General features: G+C 36.9%; 1 protein-coding gene across 15 annotated transcripts in view; it reads left to right on the top strand.

The window, feature by feature from the left end:
• PRRC2C (proline rich coiled-coil 2C) overlaps window positions 1-18,392 on the top strand; it is a 97,781-nt gene that overhangs the window by 24,398 nt on the left and 54,991 nt on the right. For 10 of the 15 annotated variants that reach the window (XM_024739819.1, XM_024739815.1, XM_024739811.1 and 7 more), the window contains exons 2-11: window positions 2,498-2,663; window positions 4,150-4,327; window positions 5,714-5,823; window positions 6,933-7,058; window positions 9,014-9,234; window positions 13,312-13,394; window positions 13,988-14,121; window positions 14,202-14,289; window positions 15,319-15,463; window positions 16,985-17,038. In XM_024739819.1, the coding sequence (XP_024595587.1) occupies window positions 2,552-2,663; window positions 4,150-4,327; window positions 5,714-5,823; window positions 6,933-7,058; window positions 9,014-9,234; window positions 13,312-13,394; window positions 13,988-14,121; window positions 14,202-14,289; window positions 15,319-15,463; window positions 16,985-17,038 (1,251 nt within the window). In that variant the 5' untranslated portion in view covers window positions 2,498-2,551. The remainder of the gene's footprint in view (window positions 1-2,497; window positions 2,664-4,149; window positions 4,328-5,713; window positions 5,824-6,932; window positions 7,059-9,013; window positions 9,235-13,311; window positions 13,395-13,987; window positions 14,122-14,201; window positions 14,290-15,318; window positions 15,464-16,984; window positions 17,039-18,392) is intronic. The other 5 variants (XM_024739821.1, XM_024739813.1, XM_024739810.1 and 2 more) reach the window with 3 other exon arrangements.

Here is an 18,392-nt window from a genome sequence, read left to right as displayed (position 1 = left end):
GGGTCTTCCTTGCTGCACGCAGACTTTCTCTAGTTGCACTAAGCAGGGGCTACTCTTCGATGTGGTGCGCGGGCTTCTCATTGCAGTGGCTTCTCTTTGTTGCAGAGTATGGGCTCTAGGCGCACAGACTGCAGTAGTTGTGGCATGCAGGCTCAGTAGTTGTGGCTCACAGGCTCTAGAGCGCAGGTTCAGTAGTTGTGGCGCACAGGCTTAGTTGCTCCATGGCATGTGGGATCTTCCCAGACCAGGGCTCGAACCTGTGTCGCCTGCATTGGCAGGCAGATCCTTAACCACTGTGCCACCAGGGAAGTCACAAACTGGTATGTTTTAAATCCCCAGGTGATTTTAATGTGTGGCAAGAGTTAAGGACCGACCACTGCTTAGCATATATCTGTTTGTAGTAAGTCAGTGAATCTTGAACTTTTGTGTTTTTCAGAATCACTGGGAGGGCTTTCTAAGGCACAGTGGTTGGCCCCATCCTCAGTTTGATTCAGTAGGTATGGGTTGGAGCCTGAGAATTTGCATTTCTAACAAGTTTCTAGATGATGCTGAGAACCACTGTAACAGTAGGTGAAGGAAAGGAAACCCTTAGGAAAGATGGATGTAGATGCTGGTGGGCTTGTAGGTTTGCCCCTAGGAAGTTTAAGGAGTTTCTTTCTTAACGTTGCGTTGTTTGTGATGTAGGCACGTTAGGGTCTCCACTAAGAGTGCTGCATGAGTAGTTGTAGTGTTAAGAGGGGTTTGAGGATTCTTAGGTGTTAAAATTGCCATCAGATGAGGGTGAAAGAACAAGTTGACTTTTTATTATATGTCAGTTACTTTTTTTTCACCTGAAGAAAGATCTCCTTGAATCTTAGTTTTGTCGTCTAATGAATATGCACTGTCCTCTTTTGTCACTGGAGCTGAATATTCTTCCTGTATATCTTTGTCCATGTTATTGGTGAAAATATGTCAACAGGATAGATTCTCGGAGTATATAGATAGCTCTCTTCACACCGTCATCGTTAGCACCCTTGGGATAAAATTAGTTATACATTCTGCCACATATGATTGTAAACCATCTTATATTCATTAATGTAGTTCTTTTGGTTTCAGGTGAGTCATTTTCACAATTTATTTCAAGGAAAGATGGTCTATCGTAAATGTATACTTGGAGAAGCTAAGTGATTACAGTTACATGGGGAGGAGGCGGCATGGTGTAAATGGACTGACACAGAAGCCTTGATTTCAAATCCAATCTTGTTTACCTATGAACATCAGTTTCCTTATCTGTAAAATCAGAATACTAACTGTATCATAAAGTTACTAGACTGAAATGAGATAACAGATGTGAAAATTATTGATAAATTTTATGGAACTCCATAAATATTGTGGCAGGTGATATGAATATAAAATCACGTCTCTGCAGGTGATGCTTATTCTGCAATTGACAAATGTAAAACCAGTACATAAAAAGATTTTTATGATGGTAGGGTCTACACAGGCATTCCTTGACTTTGAATGCTTTTTGCATTATATACTACTCTGTGTTATCTTTAGCTCCCATGCTTTTAGCTGTTGATGGTTTATTGGTAGAATTCACCGCCTCCTGTCCTACGTCCACCCTGAAAACAAAATAAACAAAACAAACAGAAAAAATCCAACTCCTAAGGTTGATAATGTACACCTCATTAAATTGAAGGGAAATAGTATGAGAGCTAATTTGTGTCTTTTGCCCTGTTTATTAATAAACTAGTTTTTAATTGGGTACATGAGTTCCAAAGATTAACATTCTCTTTGTATATGAATGTTCATTAAAATACTATGTACTTCTAATAACTTCTTATATACACAGAGATTTGTTTTGACAAGTGTATACCATTTCTTGAACACTTACTCCATAGCCATGAAATAGAATATTGTTTTTATGTACTTTGGGTTTATAAAGAAGTATTCTACCCTTTGCAGAACATTGAGAAAATAGAATGTTCTTTCTATTCTAAACTGTTAAACTAATAGATCTTTGTTAGACACATACTGCCTGAAAACACAGGCATGCAGTTTATAGGGAAACGATGTTATCCTTCTGTCATGTTTGGATTCCATATGTGTAAGCTGATCATGCCAGTCATCTCAACCCTATTAAGTTGAATGATACTTGTTTATTAAATAGAAAGACATTATCCATAGATTCACTGTATTTGAACTGTTCATCTCAGTATGGATTGAAACCCTTATTCTCTATAGTGTAGTTAAATGGTTACAAATCATAAACAGTATACTCACCAAGCACATGGAAGTTTATTTTGATTAATTTTCTCACATTTTGGTTGTTGGAATTTTACAGTATTAAACAGGCTCTTGAAATTATTGTTGATGTGAGTTATTGAAGATTGACTTAATTTCTCATGTTTTTATTTTTCAGAATTTCTGTGAACATTTGAATTTACTAACAGCATTTAGTAAACTAATTCTAAAGTTTTCCTCCTTGTTTTTCTTTCTTATGTGCATCTTAAAGACTGGTTTTAAGGGGTGTGGCAGGACGTTCTGGACTCGATGAGTTTCCACTGAAATGTCGGAGAAGTCAGGCCAGAACACAAAAGCAAAGGATGGGAAAAAGTATGCGACACTCAGTTTATTTAATACTTACAAGGGTAAATCATTAGAAACTCAGAAAACCACAGGTGAGTAAAATCAAGTGGCATTTATATTTTTTATAGTTTTCATGGTTTTGTTTTATTACTATAAATGACACACTAGAGCTATTGCTATTAGGATCTAGGGCAAACATATGTTAATGCAGCCCTGTTTACATTGGGCTTTTTATATACGTACACATCTTTGAAGGGATATGAATTTTTTTAAGTTGAAAATTTATAAATGTTATAAAATATGTTTTTTTCCCTGTTTGTTGTCATCAGAAAATAAATAAAACTATGTGGTTCCAAAAGGGAGACTTGGTCAATGAGATTAATAGGCATAAATATTAGTGGATTTATTCTACCACTTTTAGTTATGGAGTAGAGAGTCCTGTGGTTCTTAGTTTTGTTTTGTTTTTTAATACCTTGAACCCAGTGTTTACAGTGAAGAGTGAAAATTGGACCATGTACACATGATAGCTGTATGGTGCATTAACAGTGTTCATTATGTACATAAAGGTAGCATATTTCTTTTCTAAAATTTATTCAAGTATAGTTGATTTACAGTAGTGTTAATTTCTGCGGTACAGAAAAGTGATTCCGTTATACATATACATACAATCTTTTCATATTATTTTCCATTATGGTTTATCACAGGATATTGAATACAGTAGGACCTTGTTGTTTATCCATTCTGTATTTAATAGTTTGCATCTGCTAACCCCAAACTCCCAGTTCAACCCCCCCCACTCCCCTCCCCCTTGGCAACCATGAGTCTGTCCTCTATGTCTGTGAGTCTGTTTCATATCATGTTTATTTAACGTACGAAGTTTCGAGTTTAAAATCGATTCCCTGGAAAAATTAAAAAACAGCATGGTCAGTGTTTTCTTTTTTGTAGTTTATAGGGTTCAGTTGTTAGAATTTTCTTTTTTTAATGTATGTTCTATTTTATTTATTTTCTGTATACTCTATTTATTTATTTATTTTTGGCTGCCTTGGGTCTTTGTTGCTGCGTGCGGGCTTTCTCTAGTTGTGGTGAGCGGGGGCTACTCTTCATTGTGGTTCCCAGGCTTCTCATTGCGGTGGCTTCTCTTGTTGCAGAGCATGGGCTCTAGGTACGCGGGCTTCAGTAGTTGTGGTGCATGGGCTCAGTAGTTGTAGCTCATGGGCTTAGTTGCTCCGCGGCATGTGGGATCTTCCTGGACCAGGGCTTGAACCCGTGTCCCGTGCATCGGCAGGTGGATTCTTAACCACTGCGCCACCAGGGAAGCCCAGAAGCGTGGAGTCTTAACCACCGGACTGCCAGGGAAGTCCCAGTTATTAGAATTTTTAAAGCATCTGTTCAGTGGCTTGATAGTTAATTTTAGTATAATTTCTACATTGGGTTATGTTGCAGGTGTGTGGCTTAGTTTTAATTTTTTCATTTTAAAATAGAAAATAATAATTCAAGATCCCGTTAATTCCTATTGTCTTTTTATTTTGTTTTAAGAATAAAATAGTTACTAAGAAAGTTGATGTTACTGATCTTTAGTTGCAGCTCGACATGGATTGCAGAGTCTTGGAAAAGTTGGTATTTCACGGCGTATGCCTCCACCTGCTAACCTCCCAAGTCTCAAAGCGGAAAACAAAGGCAATGATCCTAATGTGAACATTGTACCTAAAGATGGCACAGGATGGGCATCAAAACAAGAGCAACACGAAGAAGAAAAGTGAGTCAGAGTCTGTTAAAGAATGAAATCATTCCCCTTTCTTTGTGGGAACTTATGTTTGAGTTCGTTACGTGCTAGGTGTTGTGCTATGCCCTTTTTTATATAGTCAACTTTTGTGTTTTATAGTCAACTTTTGTGTAATTTTTCCTATGTGTGGGTTTAGTGGCAGTATTTTTATGTGTCAGGGTAGAACAGTTGACAGAATTGCTAATCACAGTTTTCCTTGTATCATACACTGTCGGGCTCCCTCCTATCCCATCCTCACCAAATCAGGCATTCTCTTTCTAAAATGATTTAAGAGTTGATTCTGTTAACTACTTTTCATGAAGCTAAGAGTTTCTGTCTGCCTGATTCATTGAAACTATACCTGATGCACATCATAGGTGCTCAGGTAATATTATTTGAATGAATAAAGAATTCACAAGAAAGCTGGCGTGGAATTAGTAATATCCCGCTTAATCATCATTCATTCAATAAATACTTAGCATTCTGTGTCATGGATTATTCAGGGCTCTTGGTTTATTAAATGACCAATCTAAGTAGTGGTAGTTTTTAAAAATAAGACAAGAACATGAGTACTTAATGCTTTTTGCCTATATCTGTTACTAAATTTCTATATTCTGGTTTGGGGAGCTTTATATAATAAATACAACTGCTTGGGTAAAGCTTACTAAAGACTTATTGTTCTCTACTTCTTAGTTGTTATAGAATTATTTTATAGTAGCAAGTCAGTTTTAGGTCTAAGTATACCAGAAATATATTGCATTTCTTAAGCCTGTTAACTGCCTTTTTCATTTTTAAGCTTTAACTCATTACAAGAATTGAATAAAACTGTAGACCCCTTTAAAACACCTTTTACTCGTGGGGATGCATCAGGCAGGTTGCTGTTACCTCTTTTGATTAACAGTAACATGTACAGTGGTGAAACTGTTGACTGCCAAATGGAGAGCTTGCTTGGCCTTAGCCCCTGGTTAATCCCACCAATCCAGACTGTATGTATGACTATAATGTTATTCCTAATTATAAATGTTCACTTCTTCAAAACAAATTTTTGGTAGCTATGTTCAATAATGAATGCTTCTTTTTTATCTTTCTTTCTTTCTCTTCTTTCCTTCCTTCCTTCTTCCCCTGTTCCCCTCCTCCCTCCCTCCCTTCCTCCCCTTTTCTTTCCAAAGTTAAAAACAAAGCTGTTATCTCATTGGTTTATTCATGGGTAGAAATGAAAGGGGACAAAATTTAAAGGAATGTTGCAGAGGGAAAACATGGTGGCGTGCATCTGAGTAAATATGTAGCCAAAATAATTTGTATACAAATTTAGCTTAAATGCAATATTTATTTTATTTAAACATATAATATCTGAAATAATGGATTCATATTTTTTTTAAGAGCACCAGAAGTTCCACCAGCACAACCAAAACCTGGGGTTGCAGCTCCCCCAGAAGTAGCACCTGCTCCCAAATCATGGGCCAGTAACAAGCAAGGTGGGCAAGGAGATGGTAAGTGGACATTAGCTGGGGAAACTGGTTAGGCTTGATAGTTACTGAACAGCCATGCAGGAGATAAGGGGCGAATTATGGTGTTTTGGCAGGGGTAGAGAACACTGTCAAAAGATATTATCAGGCCCTGAAAAAAAGGGTCTTGTAAAAATTCTCTTGGGCTACTTAAGTTTCAGTGTTAAGAGCCATGTATGAGCCAATAATAGGGATTAAAGAAGGAGTCTTTAAGGTACCTTGTGCCCCACATTACTCTGTCTTTACCCTACATGACCAGAAAAAACCTTGTGCCTTCAGCTCTGAGACATAAAAGTACCCAGACGTTATGTTGATTGCTAGAAACCATATTATTTTCCATCTGTGCCCCTAAACCTCTTCTGTTTCAAATATGCTGTTCACGATTTCCGTGGTAGAGAAGACCTAGAGAGTAGCCATAAAGCACAGTAGCTGTAATACTTCCCTCCCTACTAGAAATGATTGGAATCCCCAACAAAACTTAATTTTCCCACTTGCAAAACATATCTATAAAACATTGTATGGAAAAACCCATCTGGGCCCTCAAGCTAATAAAATCAGCTCTTTTAAATTTATGGAAGTATAAAAATAAATAGGCAGGCAGGTAGGTAGATAGGTGAATGAGTGAATAGTGAGGTGCAATCAGTATCTCCGCAATAAATTAAAATGAAGCATTTTAGTCTCACCATGATACTTGTAGTGTTGATTCATAAATTCTATTTTAGCAATATTATTTGAACTGATTCTTAGAGTTATTTATTAGTAAAGGAATTTTACTTATGTTGAAAATGAAAGGAGTCATAATAAAAGAGAAACAGAAGTGAAATTCTCCTTACTTTCCTCATTATCTTTAATGAGTCCACTGGAACAATGTCTGGCAGATTCCTTTCTTAGATTTTTATTTCCTCATGGCTGTTCATTAACTTTCCAAGGGATTCTAATTCTAGATAAATTTTAAAGTTTTATGGATACAAACAGTCATCATTGAAATGTGGAATAAATTATCAAAAAAAGACAGAGAGCTTTATCCTGGGAGGGTTTTTGAATTATCTTCAGTATAAAAGTTACATGTAATGTTTTTTTTAAAATATCCATAGGAATCCAGGTGAATAGTCATTTTCAGCAAGAATTTCCCAGCCTGCAGGCAGCTGGGGATCAAGAAAAAAAAGAAAAAGAATCAATCGATGACAGCTATGGACCTGGACCCAGTTTACGCCCACCAAGTAAGAATACTTTCTGTTTAATAAAAATACAGAATGAGATTATATTTGTGTTTTATCTTGTGATATAACCTCCTGTCTGCTATTGTTGTATGTATGATGACTCACCTAGTTTGAAAAGGCAGATAGTAACTGTAGTTGCTTGCCACTCAAGTATGGTTTTTACATGAACAGCATCAGTTTAACTTGAGAACTTGTTGGAAGTATATGTCTTGGGCCTCACACCCAACCTACTAAATCAAAAGTCAGCATTTTAACAAGATGCCTAGGTGACTTGTTTGCACATGAATATTTGGTCATTTTTACAATAGTAAAATTTTTTAGCACACATCCCGAATATGCAAATATTTGTTTATAATTTATATCCATTCGTTTGCTTTCTGTTAATATTCTGAAATCAAACCAAGGAACCAGTCAATTTGGATAGTAAGAGATACTCGTATTATGTACATTATAAAGCAGAAACTAAAAATAGAAATATAAAATCTTTGAGAGATTTTAAAACATCTTATTAATTATATTGGATTCATAGTGTTGTCACCAAATATCTCAAAGAACCCTGTACCATGTACAGGGAAGTTCCTATTTACAGTAATGATTACAAATCCATGTTTTTGATAACCTAATACATTTTCTATCTCTTTGGCTCATTTCTTGCCAGGTCTGGGTAAATCACCTTTTTTAATTTTTATTTTTAATTACTGTAATGCCGTTGATGAGTTTGTATTAGGAATAGATGTGTCAGCTCCACTGTTCTCTTGTTTAGTTTCTTTTCACCAGTTACCTGTTGCTGTGTAACAAATTTGGCAGCTTAAAAAGACAAACTGAACTGGGCTTACCATTTCACACAGTATCTGAGGGTCAGGAATCTGGGAGCCACTTAGCTGGGGGTTCTAGCTCAGGTTTTGTTGGTTCTCTGCCAACAGAATTGCAGTGAAACTGTCATCTGATGCTGACTTGACTAGGGCTGCCGTTTTAAGCTCTCTTATGGTGGCTCATTTGTATGTGGGCGGCTCACAATGGATTTCCTCAGAAAAAATAAGGAGGGACAGACAGACATCTCTCACCCGAGATGGAACCCCTAGGCTTTCATAGCCTGTTCTTAGAGAAGACAGCCAACACTCCTGCCTTATTCTACAGGTTACACAGACCAATCCTGGTACACTGCTGAGAGGGGACTACACAGGGTGTGAATAGCAGGAGGTAGAGACCATTCGAACCAAACAAGGTTTCCTTGTAAAACCATTTATCTCTTTTATTTGGTTAAGTGTAGTTGAATTAGGTAATGCAGTCACTAAATCTGCTCACTTGGGCACATGTAACTAGCAATAGTAGACTGAAAACGAATGAGAGCATGCATCACTGTCAATCCTTCTGGGTTATGGAACTCCCTCTGCCCTTCTTCAGGACACCTCAGGTATAACAGTGATTTTAATCTCTGTATCAAAAATTGGTGAAGCTTAATAGGGAAGTTCTAATATTTTCTTCCCTGACCCCAGTATTTGCTTTTGGTGGTACCCTCTGAGGCAGGGGTCCCCAACCCTTGGGCTGCAGACCAGTACCAGTCCACAGCCTGTTAGGAACCAGGCCACACAGCAGGAGGTGAGCGGCTGGCGAGTGAGGAAGCTTCATCTGGCGCTCCCCATCACTCGCATTACCACCTGAACCATTACCCCCCTCCCCACGTTCGTGGAAAAATTGTCTTCCATGAAACCGGTCCCTGGTGGCAAAAAGGTTGGGGACCGCTGCTCTGAGGTACATCCTCTCTGCTTTGGAAGCCACTGCTCTTGACTACCTAAACACCTTCAAAGTCTAAATTTCTAGTACAGCCTAGATTAGACTTTCACTATTCCTTCACTATGCTTACTTGCTTAACTTCTCTTGAAATGTGCCTAGTTTGGTTTCACTCTGTTCCATTTTCAGATTTTTTTCTTATTTTTTCTCTCTCTTCATACCAGATGTTGCTTGTTGGAGAGATGGTGGTAAATCTGCTAGTTCGCCTTTAACATCTGACCAAGATGAAAAGTCTGGCCAGGATGAAAGCACAGCTGGAACATCAGAGCAAAATGATATCCTCAAAGTGGTGGAAAAGAGGATAGCTTGTGGTCCTCCACAGGCTAAACTGAATGGACAACAGCCTGCCCTTGCTTCCCAATACAGAGCTATGATGCCTTCTTACGTGAGTATTGTTGAATCAGCAAGTGGTTAAATAAGAGGTTTTTGATCTGGATTCCAAGGAAAGAATTGGAATGGGAAAAAGTTGAAGTCTTTATTTTCATTAACATCTAACTAAAAATTAAAATTTTCTTTGATTATGAATTTAGGAATCAAATCACAGAAAGTATCAGCAGTACCCATGTTTTATCCTTAGGGATCATAGGTATTTTCATGTCACATTACATTGTTTTTAGGTATTGCAAATATTGTTTATACTCAGCATTCCTTCAAAATAGTTATTAGTGTTATTTAATGAAGCACATACATTACTGTATCACAAATTTGTTTTTTAAATATTGTGGTAACAGAATTTTAGTATAATTGTTTCCTTAGTAATACTATGTTTTTAATTATACATTTAAAAACATTTCTGTGAGAAGAGGTCCGTAAGATTTATCAGACTGCCAGAGGGGTTGTTCATGGCACAAGAAAAGGTTAATACCTGCTTTAGTTCTAAAGTTTTTATTAGTATACCTTGAATTTTTTTAAAAAACTTTTTATAATGGAATATTTTAACATTCAAAAATAGAAATGATAAAAAAAAGCGTGAGCTTTCTTCAATGGTTATCGATTTGTGGTCCATCTTTTTTACCTGTTTCTCACCACCTGGGATTACTAAAATCCTAGATATATCATCTCATCCATATATATTTTAGGTTATATTTTAAAAGATAAAGACTAGGGGAACATCCACAGTGCCATTACCACACTGAAAAAGAAATCTTGTTTATTTATTTATTTATTTATTTTTTGGCTGCGTGGGGTCTTCGTTGCTGCGTGCGGGCTTTCTCTAGTTGTGGTGAGCGGGAGCTACTCTTTGTTGAGGTGCATGGGCTTCTCATTGCAGTGGCTTCTCTTATTGTGGAACACAGGCTCTAGGCTTGTGGGCTTCAGTAGTTGCGGCATGTGAGCTCAGTAGTTGTGGCATGTGAACTCAGTAGTTGTGGCTTGCAGGCTCTAGAGCGCAGGCTCAGTAATTGTGGCACACAGGCTTAATTGCTCTGCGGCATGTGGGATCTTCTTGGACCAGGGATCGAACCCGTGTCCCCTGCATTGGCAGGTGGATTCTTAACCACTGTGCCACCAGGCAAGTCCCTGAAAATTCTTTTTAAAATACCAAGTCAATATTCTAGTTTCCCTGATTATCTCATAATTAGGATCCAGGTAACATCTATTCTTGAGATGGTGTATATTTTTCTTAGTAATCTTCTTACCTATGGGTACCTCTTTTCCTTTATCGCTTGTTTTCTTTGGAGCATACCTATTACAATTTATTTGTTTTCCTGTACAGTTTCTCATAGTCTGGATTTTGCTGATTCCATCTTTGTAATTTCATTTAATATATACTTCTGAGGGGAATTCCCTGGCGGTCCAGTGGTTAAGACTCCATACTCACAATACAGGCACGGGTTCGATCCCTGGTCAGGGAACTAAGATCCTGCATGCCACACGGTGCAGCCAAAAAGAAAAAAGAAACAAAACTTAATAGTGGTTGCTTCTTGGGCAGGGGAAATTTAAAAAATAAACAAACATATATATATACACTCACACACACATATATATACTTTTGACCCCCATATTTCCTATAAATCAGTAGTTAGATTTGGTGCCCTCATTCGTTCGTTTGCTCTCAGTCTACTGTGAAATTATATGGCAAGTTACATGTGCTCAAGTAAATAACTTTACATTTTTTGAGAAAACCATTAATCTCAAAGGAAAGAACAATCTAGTTCATACATTTATTTTTCTTATGACTTAACTCCTAAGTAGTCAAGGTCTAACCATATTTTCTATTTTTTCTTTGTGTCATTATTACTTAACCATTCTAAGGTAGAGGGAAATAAATTATTAAATACAATTACTTGTTAAATATTTTCTTAAAAATTTGGGGTGTATGATAAAACAGTCTTATGTGCTAATCTGACCTTGAATAATGATTTGCATCCAAATACTTGTCTCCTAAGATTTTTCAAATTGTGCTTCCAAGGACCCCTGCCTGAATTTCCGGGCGTAGGGGTGGAATGGGATAAGGGGGAAGGTAAGAGGGGAGACCAAGTGAGCTTTGTTCCCAATTTCATCAATGAGTTTATTCAAATAAAATGTTTCACTAAACAAAAACATTTAAAACACCATTATTATGTGTTGAGAACTTATAGTTGTTTCTGCATTTTTTTTTTTTTTTCTGGCTGTGTTGGGTCTTCGTTGCTGCGCGCAGGCTTTCTCTAGTTGCGCGAGCATGGGCTACTCTGTTGCAGTGTGTGGGCTTCTAATTGTGGTGGCTTCTCGTTGCGGAGCACAGGCTCTAGGCGTGTGGGCTTCAGTAGTTGTGGCATGCATGTCCTAGAGCACATGGGCTTCAGTAGTTGCGGCGTGCAGGCTCAGTAGTTGCAGTGTACGGGCTCTAGGGCACGCAGGCTTCAGTAGTTGTGGCTCTCAGGCTCTAAAAAGTTGGGGTGTATGCAACTCTAGTGCAGGCTCAGTAGTTGTGGTGCACGGCTTAGTTGCTCTGTGGCATGTGGGATCTTCCAAGACTAGGAATCAAACCCATGTGCCCTGCATTGGCAGGCGGATTCTTAACCACTGCTTCTTGTTGCGGAGCACAGGCTCTAGGCACGGGCTTCAGTAGTTGCGGTACGTGGGCCCTAGAGTGCATGGATTTCAGTAGTTGCGGCGTGCGGGCTCTAGGGCACGCAGGCTTCAGTAGTTGTGGCTCACACGCTCTAAAAAGTTGGGGTGTATGCAACTCTAGTGCAGGCTCAGTAGTTGTGGCAGATGGGCTTAGTTGCTCTGTGGCATGTGGGATCTTCCAGGACTAGGAATCAAACCCGTGTCCCTTGCATTGGCAGGCGGATTCTTAACCACTGCACCACCAGGGGAGTCCCCTGTTTATGCAGTTTCTGTGGCAAATTCCTAAATTTCAAACATTTATTAATACCACGTGAAATTAATATCTATGCCTAAATAATCAGAAAGATCTAATGCAACTTATCCTATGAACATTTGCCTCCAATATTGTATTTGCTAATTTCAGTGTAAAGTGTGATGCAACCGAAAATTCTCCAGTGTTCCCCAAACAAAAAGCGTCTCCTGTTGTGTTTCAGCTGTTGCTTATCTTAATTAACTTTTGCTCCAACCCTGCTTAGAAATTTCTTATTTACACAGCACAATCATATAAACATAGCCTTTCTTCTAGTATAAAGTAATTCCCTCATCAGTTTTTTTTAAGAAAAACTATTTCAGGATATAAATTATGTATTTAAGATAATACAATTTCATTTTTTTAAACATAATTTAACCTGGATATCAGCAAATAGTAAATAATCAAGCACTCCTTGACACTTCTTCCCTTCCAAATCATAGGATGAATCCTTTGGTGTTATTATTTGTCTTCATAATCTTAGAATTCTCCTAAAGTCAGATTCTCAAAGCCAAGTTCCCGTGGAGAGCATCATCTTTGGGCCTCTGTATATAATTACTATCTGTGTAATGACTCAGAATCCACCTATGCCCCACCCATAGAAAATCTCTCTGTTAGCTCCCTACCCACTTCCTCCTTCAACTCTGTTGGGTTATGTACTATCCTTTTATCTGAACTGAGTTCCTCTTTATCAGCAAATCTGCAAATCTACTCTTGCATTAGGATGAGGTCTCACATTATATCATTTCAAGTATTGATATTTGAACTTGGTTAAGAAACTGAAGTTTTCTGGGGTGCATGCATGTCGTCGTTTTTACTTTTTCATTTCAGTACACAGTCATTTTTATGTAACTTAATTAATGGGATAACAGAAGTTCTTAATAAGATGTGTCCTAGTTATTACCTGTATTTGTAATGACTTGGTGGAGGCAGTAGATATTTAAATGGCTTGTTATTGAGGGTGAATGATCATCTATACCAGTAGATAAAATTAGTTATTGACAGTACTGTTTATTTTAATCATTTCTATAAATTATAATTTCAGGCTTAGTCAGGGTGATCTTTTTTTTAAAAAAATAACTGGGTAGCTAGATTTTATCAATTTTTGTTTCTTTTATACAGATGTTTCAGCAGTATCCAAGGATGGCCTATCCTCCTTTACATGGTCCCATGAGGTTTCCACCTTCTTTAACTGAAACAAACAAGTAAGACTATTAAATGATTAAAGTTTGCAGGGTATATGTATACTTGTGAAGATTTTCTGGAGGTTGAGTGGATTATGGGGATTTATTATTCTGTCCTCAAGGTGCATTTGCCATTAACAAGTAATTGGCTAACTTTTGTAAGACAGAACAAAAATACTTTATTCTTCTAAAACTTTAAATCAGCTGACATAAAATTCTAAAAACTGAAAATTGTGGCCCCAAAAATGGATGTTACTTGTTTACTCCTCCTTCCTTCCATGATGTTGATAACCCCCATTCTCTTTTTTTTTGCTTAGTGTATTTTGAGATTAGTCTTAGCCATATCATCCTTTAACATATATTTGTTTTATTTTAGATGTTTGAAAACTTTGCTATTAAATATCTGCATAAGAAATATAATTATGTATTGTCTTAAATTTCTTTGTTAATTTTATAATCTCTTCATACATGTCAGGTGCAAAATATTTTGTATATCACGGTATAGAAAACTAATGCTGAATTGAAATGAACTAAATTCCAATCTTTTAATATTTTCCTAATTTAGTGTCATTAAAACTTAGTATCCTTTTCTCTCATAACCTGTCACTGGTTAGAGGCCTTCGAGGAAGAGGCCCACCTCCTTCATGGGCCTCTGAGCCTGAACGCCCCTCCATCCTTAGTGCATCAGAACTGAAGGAGCTTGATAAATTTGATAACCTAGATGCTGAAGCTGATGAAGGTTGGGCAGGTAAGAGGCAAGATTAATTAAGCACTTTTAGTTTTTAGATGCTTTGAAACAGTCAATCTGAGTTCTCCTTAATTTAATAGGTGCTCAGATGGAAGTAGATTATACAGAACAGCTGAATTTCAGTGATGATGATGAGCAGGGAAGTAGTAGTCCTAAAGAAAACAACAGGTAAGTTGTGATATCTCTTACTAATAATAGTATGAATTTGTTGATGTGACATGAGCCATTTACGCAGAGAGGTTTCATTAACAGGTATTTGTTCCCCGCTTATAGAATTTCTACATTCTACTCCAAGGAGTTTTACTGAGTGCGAAGGCGATTAATGAGCCAAATTTTAAAAGTACAGATAATCAAGGAATTAAGAGTTTGATGTTTCTAAAGAAAATACATATTTTTAAAAAGAAGCTATTTAGATGCTTGCCATCTAATTGGAAATATTTTGAGAAACCGTATTTGGGACCATTTAAAACTTTTTACTTACTTGACCTGATCCATATTTATAAAATTGGAGAAAAATTACTTGGGTTACAACAGCTGCTTCAAGTCTTTGATTTTTTTAAACTTAGCAAGGAGCAATAAGGTCTTTGAAAATAGGAGCTTTTTCTCTTTTTTTCTGGAATATAGGGGCATCAGAGTCAGGAATATATGGGTTATGTAACATAAAAATTGGGCTCTTAAGATAAACAGGAGTTTGCATGCACATATTGGTATAATTTTTCAGCCATAGTGTTATAATACACTGCTGTTTCGTGATCAGTTGTGAGATGCCTACTAAAATACTGTAGTTTGATTTCTCTTTTCCATTAAATCAGAACAAATTAGAATACATTAATTAATTAATTATCTGGAATATTAGTTGTGTTCAGATGAGAGTTTTGGGTGGGGGTAATAGAAAATGATGGAATCATATTGTGTGTCAAGTGTGAGTGTCCGTATTTGATAAGTACTATATCGCATCTTGTATCTTGTGGTGATAATCTGGCCAAGCCCAGGCCCCATCACATTATAGATATATAGCATATATTTCTTGAATGAATAAATTAGCACTGCTAGGTTACAACACCATCTCATTCCTTGATACATTTTCCCCCTGAAATTGTATGGAAATAATGTCTTTTTTACATTGAGAAAATGCATTTACTTATGGTACATTCTGTTCACTCTATTTTTTATTTCACCTGGATTTTGATTCTTCAGTGAGGATCAAGGTTCAAAAGCCTCTGTAAACACTGAAAACCGAAAAGAAGCAGATGAAGTTTTCAACACTAAGTCATCTTCTCAGATACCTGCCCATCCATCAGTAGTAAAAGGTCCCTATGGGAAAGGACCTCCACTTAATCAGGTTTGTTGGACTCATGGAGATTCTTGTCACTGCAGACAAGTGACAAGGATGAATTAATCATAATCATAGAGTTAGTTGGAAAAAGACCTAGGAAATGGGAACTATATATTTTTTCTTAAATAGCTCTAGACCTAAACCATGATTTTATTGCATACCAACAGGAATTATCAATGCAGTAGCTAAAATTATCAAGTAGAAACTAAAGTTTCACTCTTCCTTCTTAGAGCAGCTTGGGCATGTCAGAGTGGAGGGATAAATTGTTTTTCCAAACTAACATAACTGAAGTGCTTTATAGTTTACTGAATGCTTTGTAAATCCTAGTTAGTATTCATGTGTGAAATTGTATGTTATCTGAGTAGGGAAATCACACTAGGGAGTAGAGAAATCTATGTAGTCTGAGCCATTTTGAAGAATGTTGTTAAAAAGGGGGAAGTATGTGGGCAACAGATACACTTGATCCTACCTCAAAGATGTAGCAAGAACTGCACTGCAAAGTGAGAATTTAACAGGGCTATCTTACAGAGAGCCTACTTAAGTAATTCATAGTATACTCAGCATGTATTTGTTGAATTCATACCAAACAGATGGAGGAATCGGTGCCTTCAGGGAGGTAAAAGTAAGTAGCTAACAGTGCCGTGATAGGGTGCACATGGTTCTTAGAAAATTCTATGTAAAACATTTCGCAAAAGACTTGATACTTGAAGCAGGAATTAGCCAGTAAACAGAGGGAAGAGGGTGATTCCAAGCAGTGGGAACATGTTCAGGGTAGAGAAGTATAGTAAAGCATGGCCTAATCAAGAAGTCCCCAACAGTTTGACATGGGAGAGGAGTAAGAGAGCTATGTAAGAACTAGTAGTTGTTAAGTCTTGTATGCTATACAAGAGGTTTGAATTTTATTCTTAAGGCATTGGTTAGCCATTGGAAAATAAATTTGTGAATTCTGGAAAAGAAGGATTTTTAAAGTAATTTTTAAATAAAATCTGTCTTTTGTGTGACTTTTAACTTACTGGCATAATGGGGAATGATAAAAGGATAGAAAAATATAGACCATATCTTGATGTTTTGATTTGCATGCGTGTGACACTGATATGTGTAATAACAAGTGAATAGTCTATATATATCTGTTTCCAATGTTTTAGATGTTTCTTTTCCTTATATAAATTTGAAAGGTTTAGTTTGCCATTAGAAAAAATATTGGGTTTATGTAAATAAAAATTTGAAATTAGAGGCATACTTCTTCACAGCCAGATTACCTGGGCTAAAATTCTAGAATTTGTACACTAAGATTCTACTCTTAACAAAGTTAATTTGAGATTGTAACCTTAATTAAAGTGGCTGAGTGATTGTATAGAACATAAAGTTATTTTGTAGAGACTGATGTACTTTTATTTAAAAAGAGAAAAGGATAAAGATGTTTTACTTTTTGCAGTCTTTTGGTCTCACTGGAAAACATTGCAGTCAGAAATATTTCAAGTAGATATTTTTTATCTTACTTTGTAAAAATCCTTTTCTTTATAATAGGAACGTGGACCATCTTCACACTTGCCACCACCTCCGAAGTTGCTTGCACAGCAGGTAAATTTTAACTAAATGCTTGTTAATGGTCTGTGTGTATTATTCGCCCTATTTGTTTTAATGGAAACGTCCTCTGTTTCTTATTTATAATTTTTATGAAACAGTTGTTGACTTTACCTTGTAGCTCCTGCACGTCTTCCTCTTTAGCCTGTCCCTCTTCCTTCTCAGCTGATAAGCATATTCCTAATTTTTCTAAGAAAATAAGAAGCAGCTCTTCTTCCCATTTGAGTACCCTTCCTGGTCTGACTTCTTTCCTGTTGCCCTTGCTCCTGAGGATGACCCTTCTACTTGTTCTCTGGATCCCATCTTCTGTCAGTTACCAGTAATATTCTCTCTCATCTTTAAAAAAAAGTTTTAAACACCAACCCTTCTTTAACTCCCACTACACTCCATTTCCCCAGTTTCCTACCTGTATCTCTGTTCCCCTTCATGGCAAAATTGTTTTAGTGAGCTGTTTACACGTACTGGCTTCACTTTGTCTCTCATTAACCCTCTCAAGTTATGCTTTCATCTCCCCACTATACCTTTGAAACTGTTAGTATCAAGGTTAGTAATGACTGTTGCATCTTGCCAAATACAGTTCTCTTGTATTCATTTACTTAATCTCAGCAGCAGTTGACATAGTTAATCTTTTCATCCCTCCATCCTTCTTAAAACTTTTTGAAAACTTGCTTTTAAGACATCATACTGTTTTGTTCTCTTTTTAAAATTTATATTCCTTTTGGACCTCCTATACTTAAACCTTTGGGTGTCAGAGGGCTCAGGGCTGTGTTCTCATTTCCTTTTCTAACTATATTCTTTCCCTGGGGGATCATCTGATGGCACTCAGTAAGTATCTTGATCCCTTAAAGCTCTATCCTGACTTCGAAAGTTATGTATTCAACAATTGGCTCAGCATTTCCACTTGGATCTCTGGTAGATATCTGACAGTTAATAGTCCAAACCATAACAACCCCCACCCACACTTAGGCAGTTCGGCTACTGTCTTCCCTATCTTAGATAACGACATTGCTGAGGTTAAAACATGGAAGTCACTCTTAAATCTTTCTTCTTTTTTACCTTACATCCAACCTAATCTATCAGCAAATTGTCACCTCTACCTTTAGAATATATTCCTATACTGAGTACTTGCTGCCACCAGATATATTTCATTTGGACTTAACAGGTCGTCTTGTTTTCCTGTCTTGCTGCTTTCTCACCCACTACGTTCACCCCGAATTCTCCTATAGCAGATACAACTTTAAATATGTATATATTTATATATCTTATATTACATGTATATGTTTTACATATACACACATACACACACACACATACATACATACACTAGGTCAGTTATTCCTTGCTCAGGTTC

This window comes from Neophocaena asiaeorientalis, unplaced genomic scaffold (genome assembly GCF_003031525.2).
Source record: "Neophocaena asiaeorientalis asiaeorientalis breed wild unplaced genomic scaffold, Neophocaena_asiaeorientalis_V1.1 scaffold589, whole genome shotgun sequence".
Taxonomy (NCBI): Eukaryota; Metazoa; Chordata; class Mammalia; order Artiodactyla; family Phocoenidae; genus Neophocaena; species Neophocaena asiaeorientalis.
This window is presented reverse-complemented; position numbering and strand designations above follow the sequence as displayed.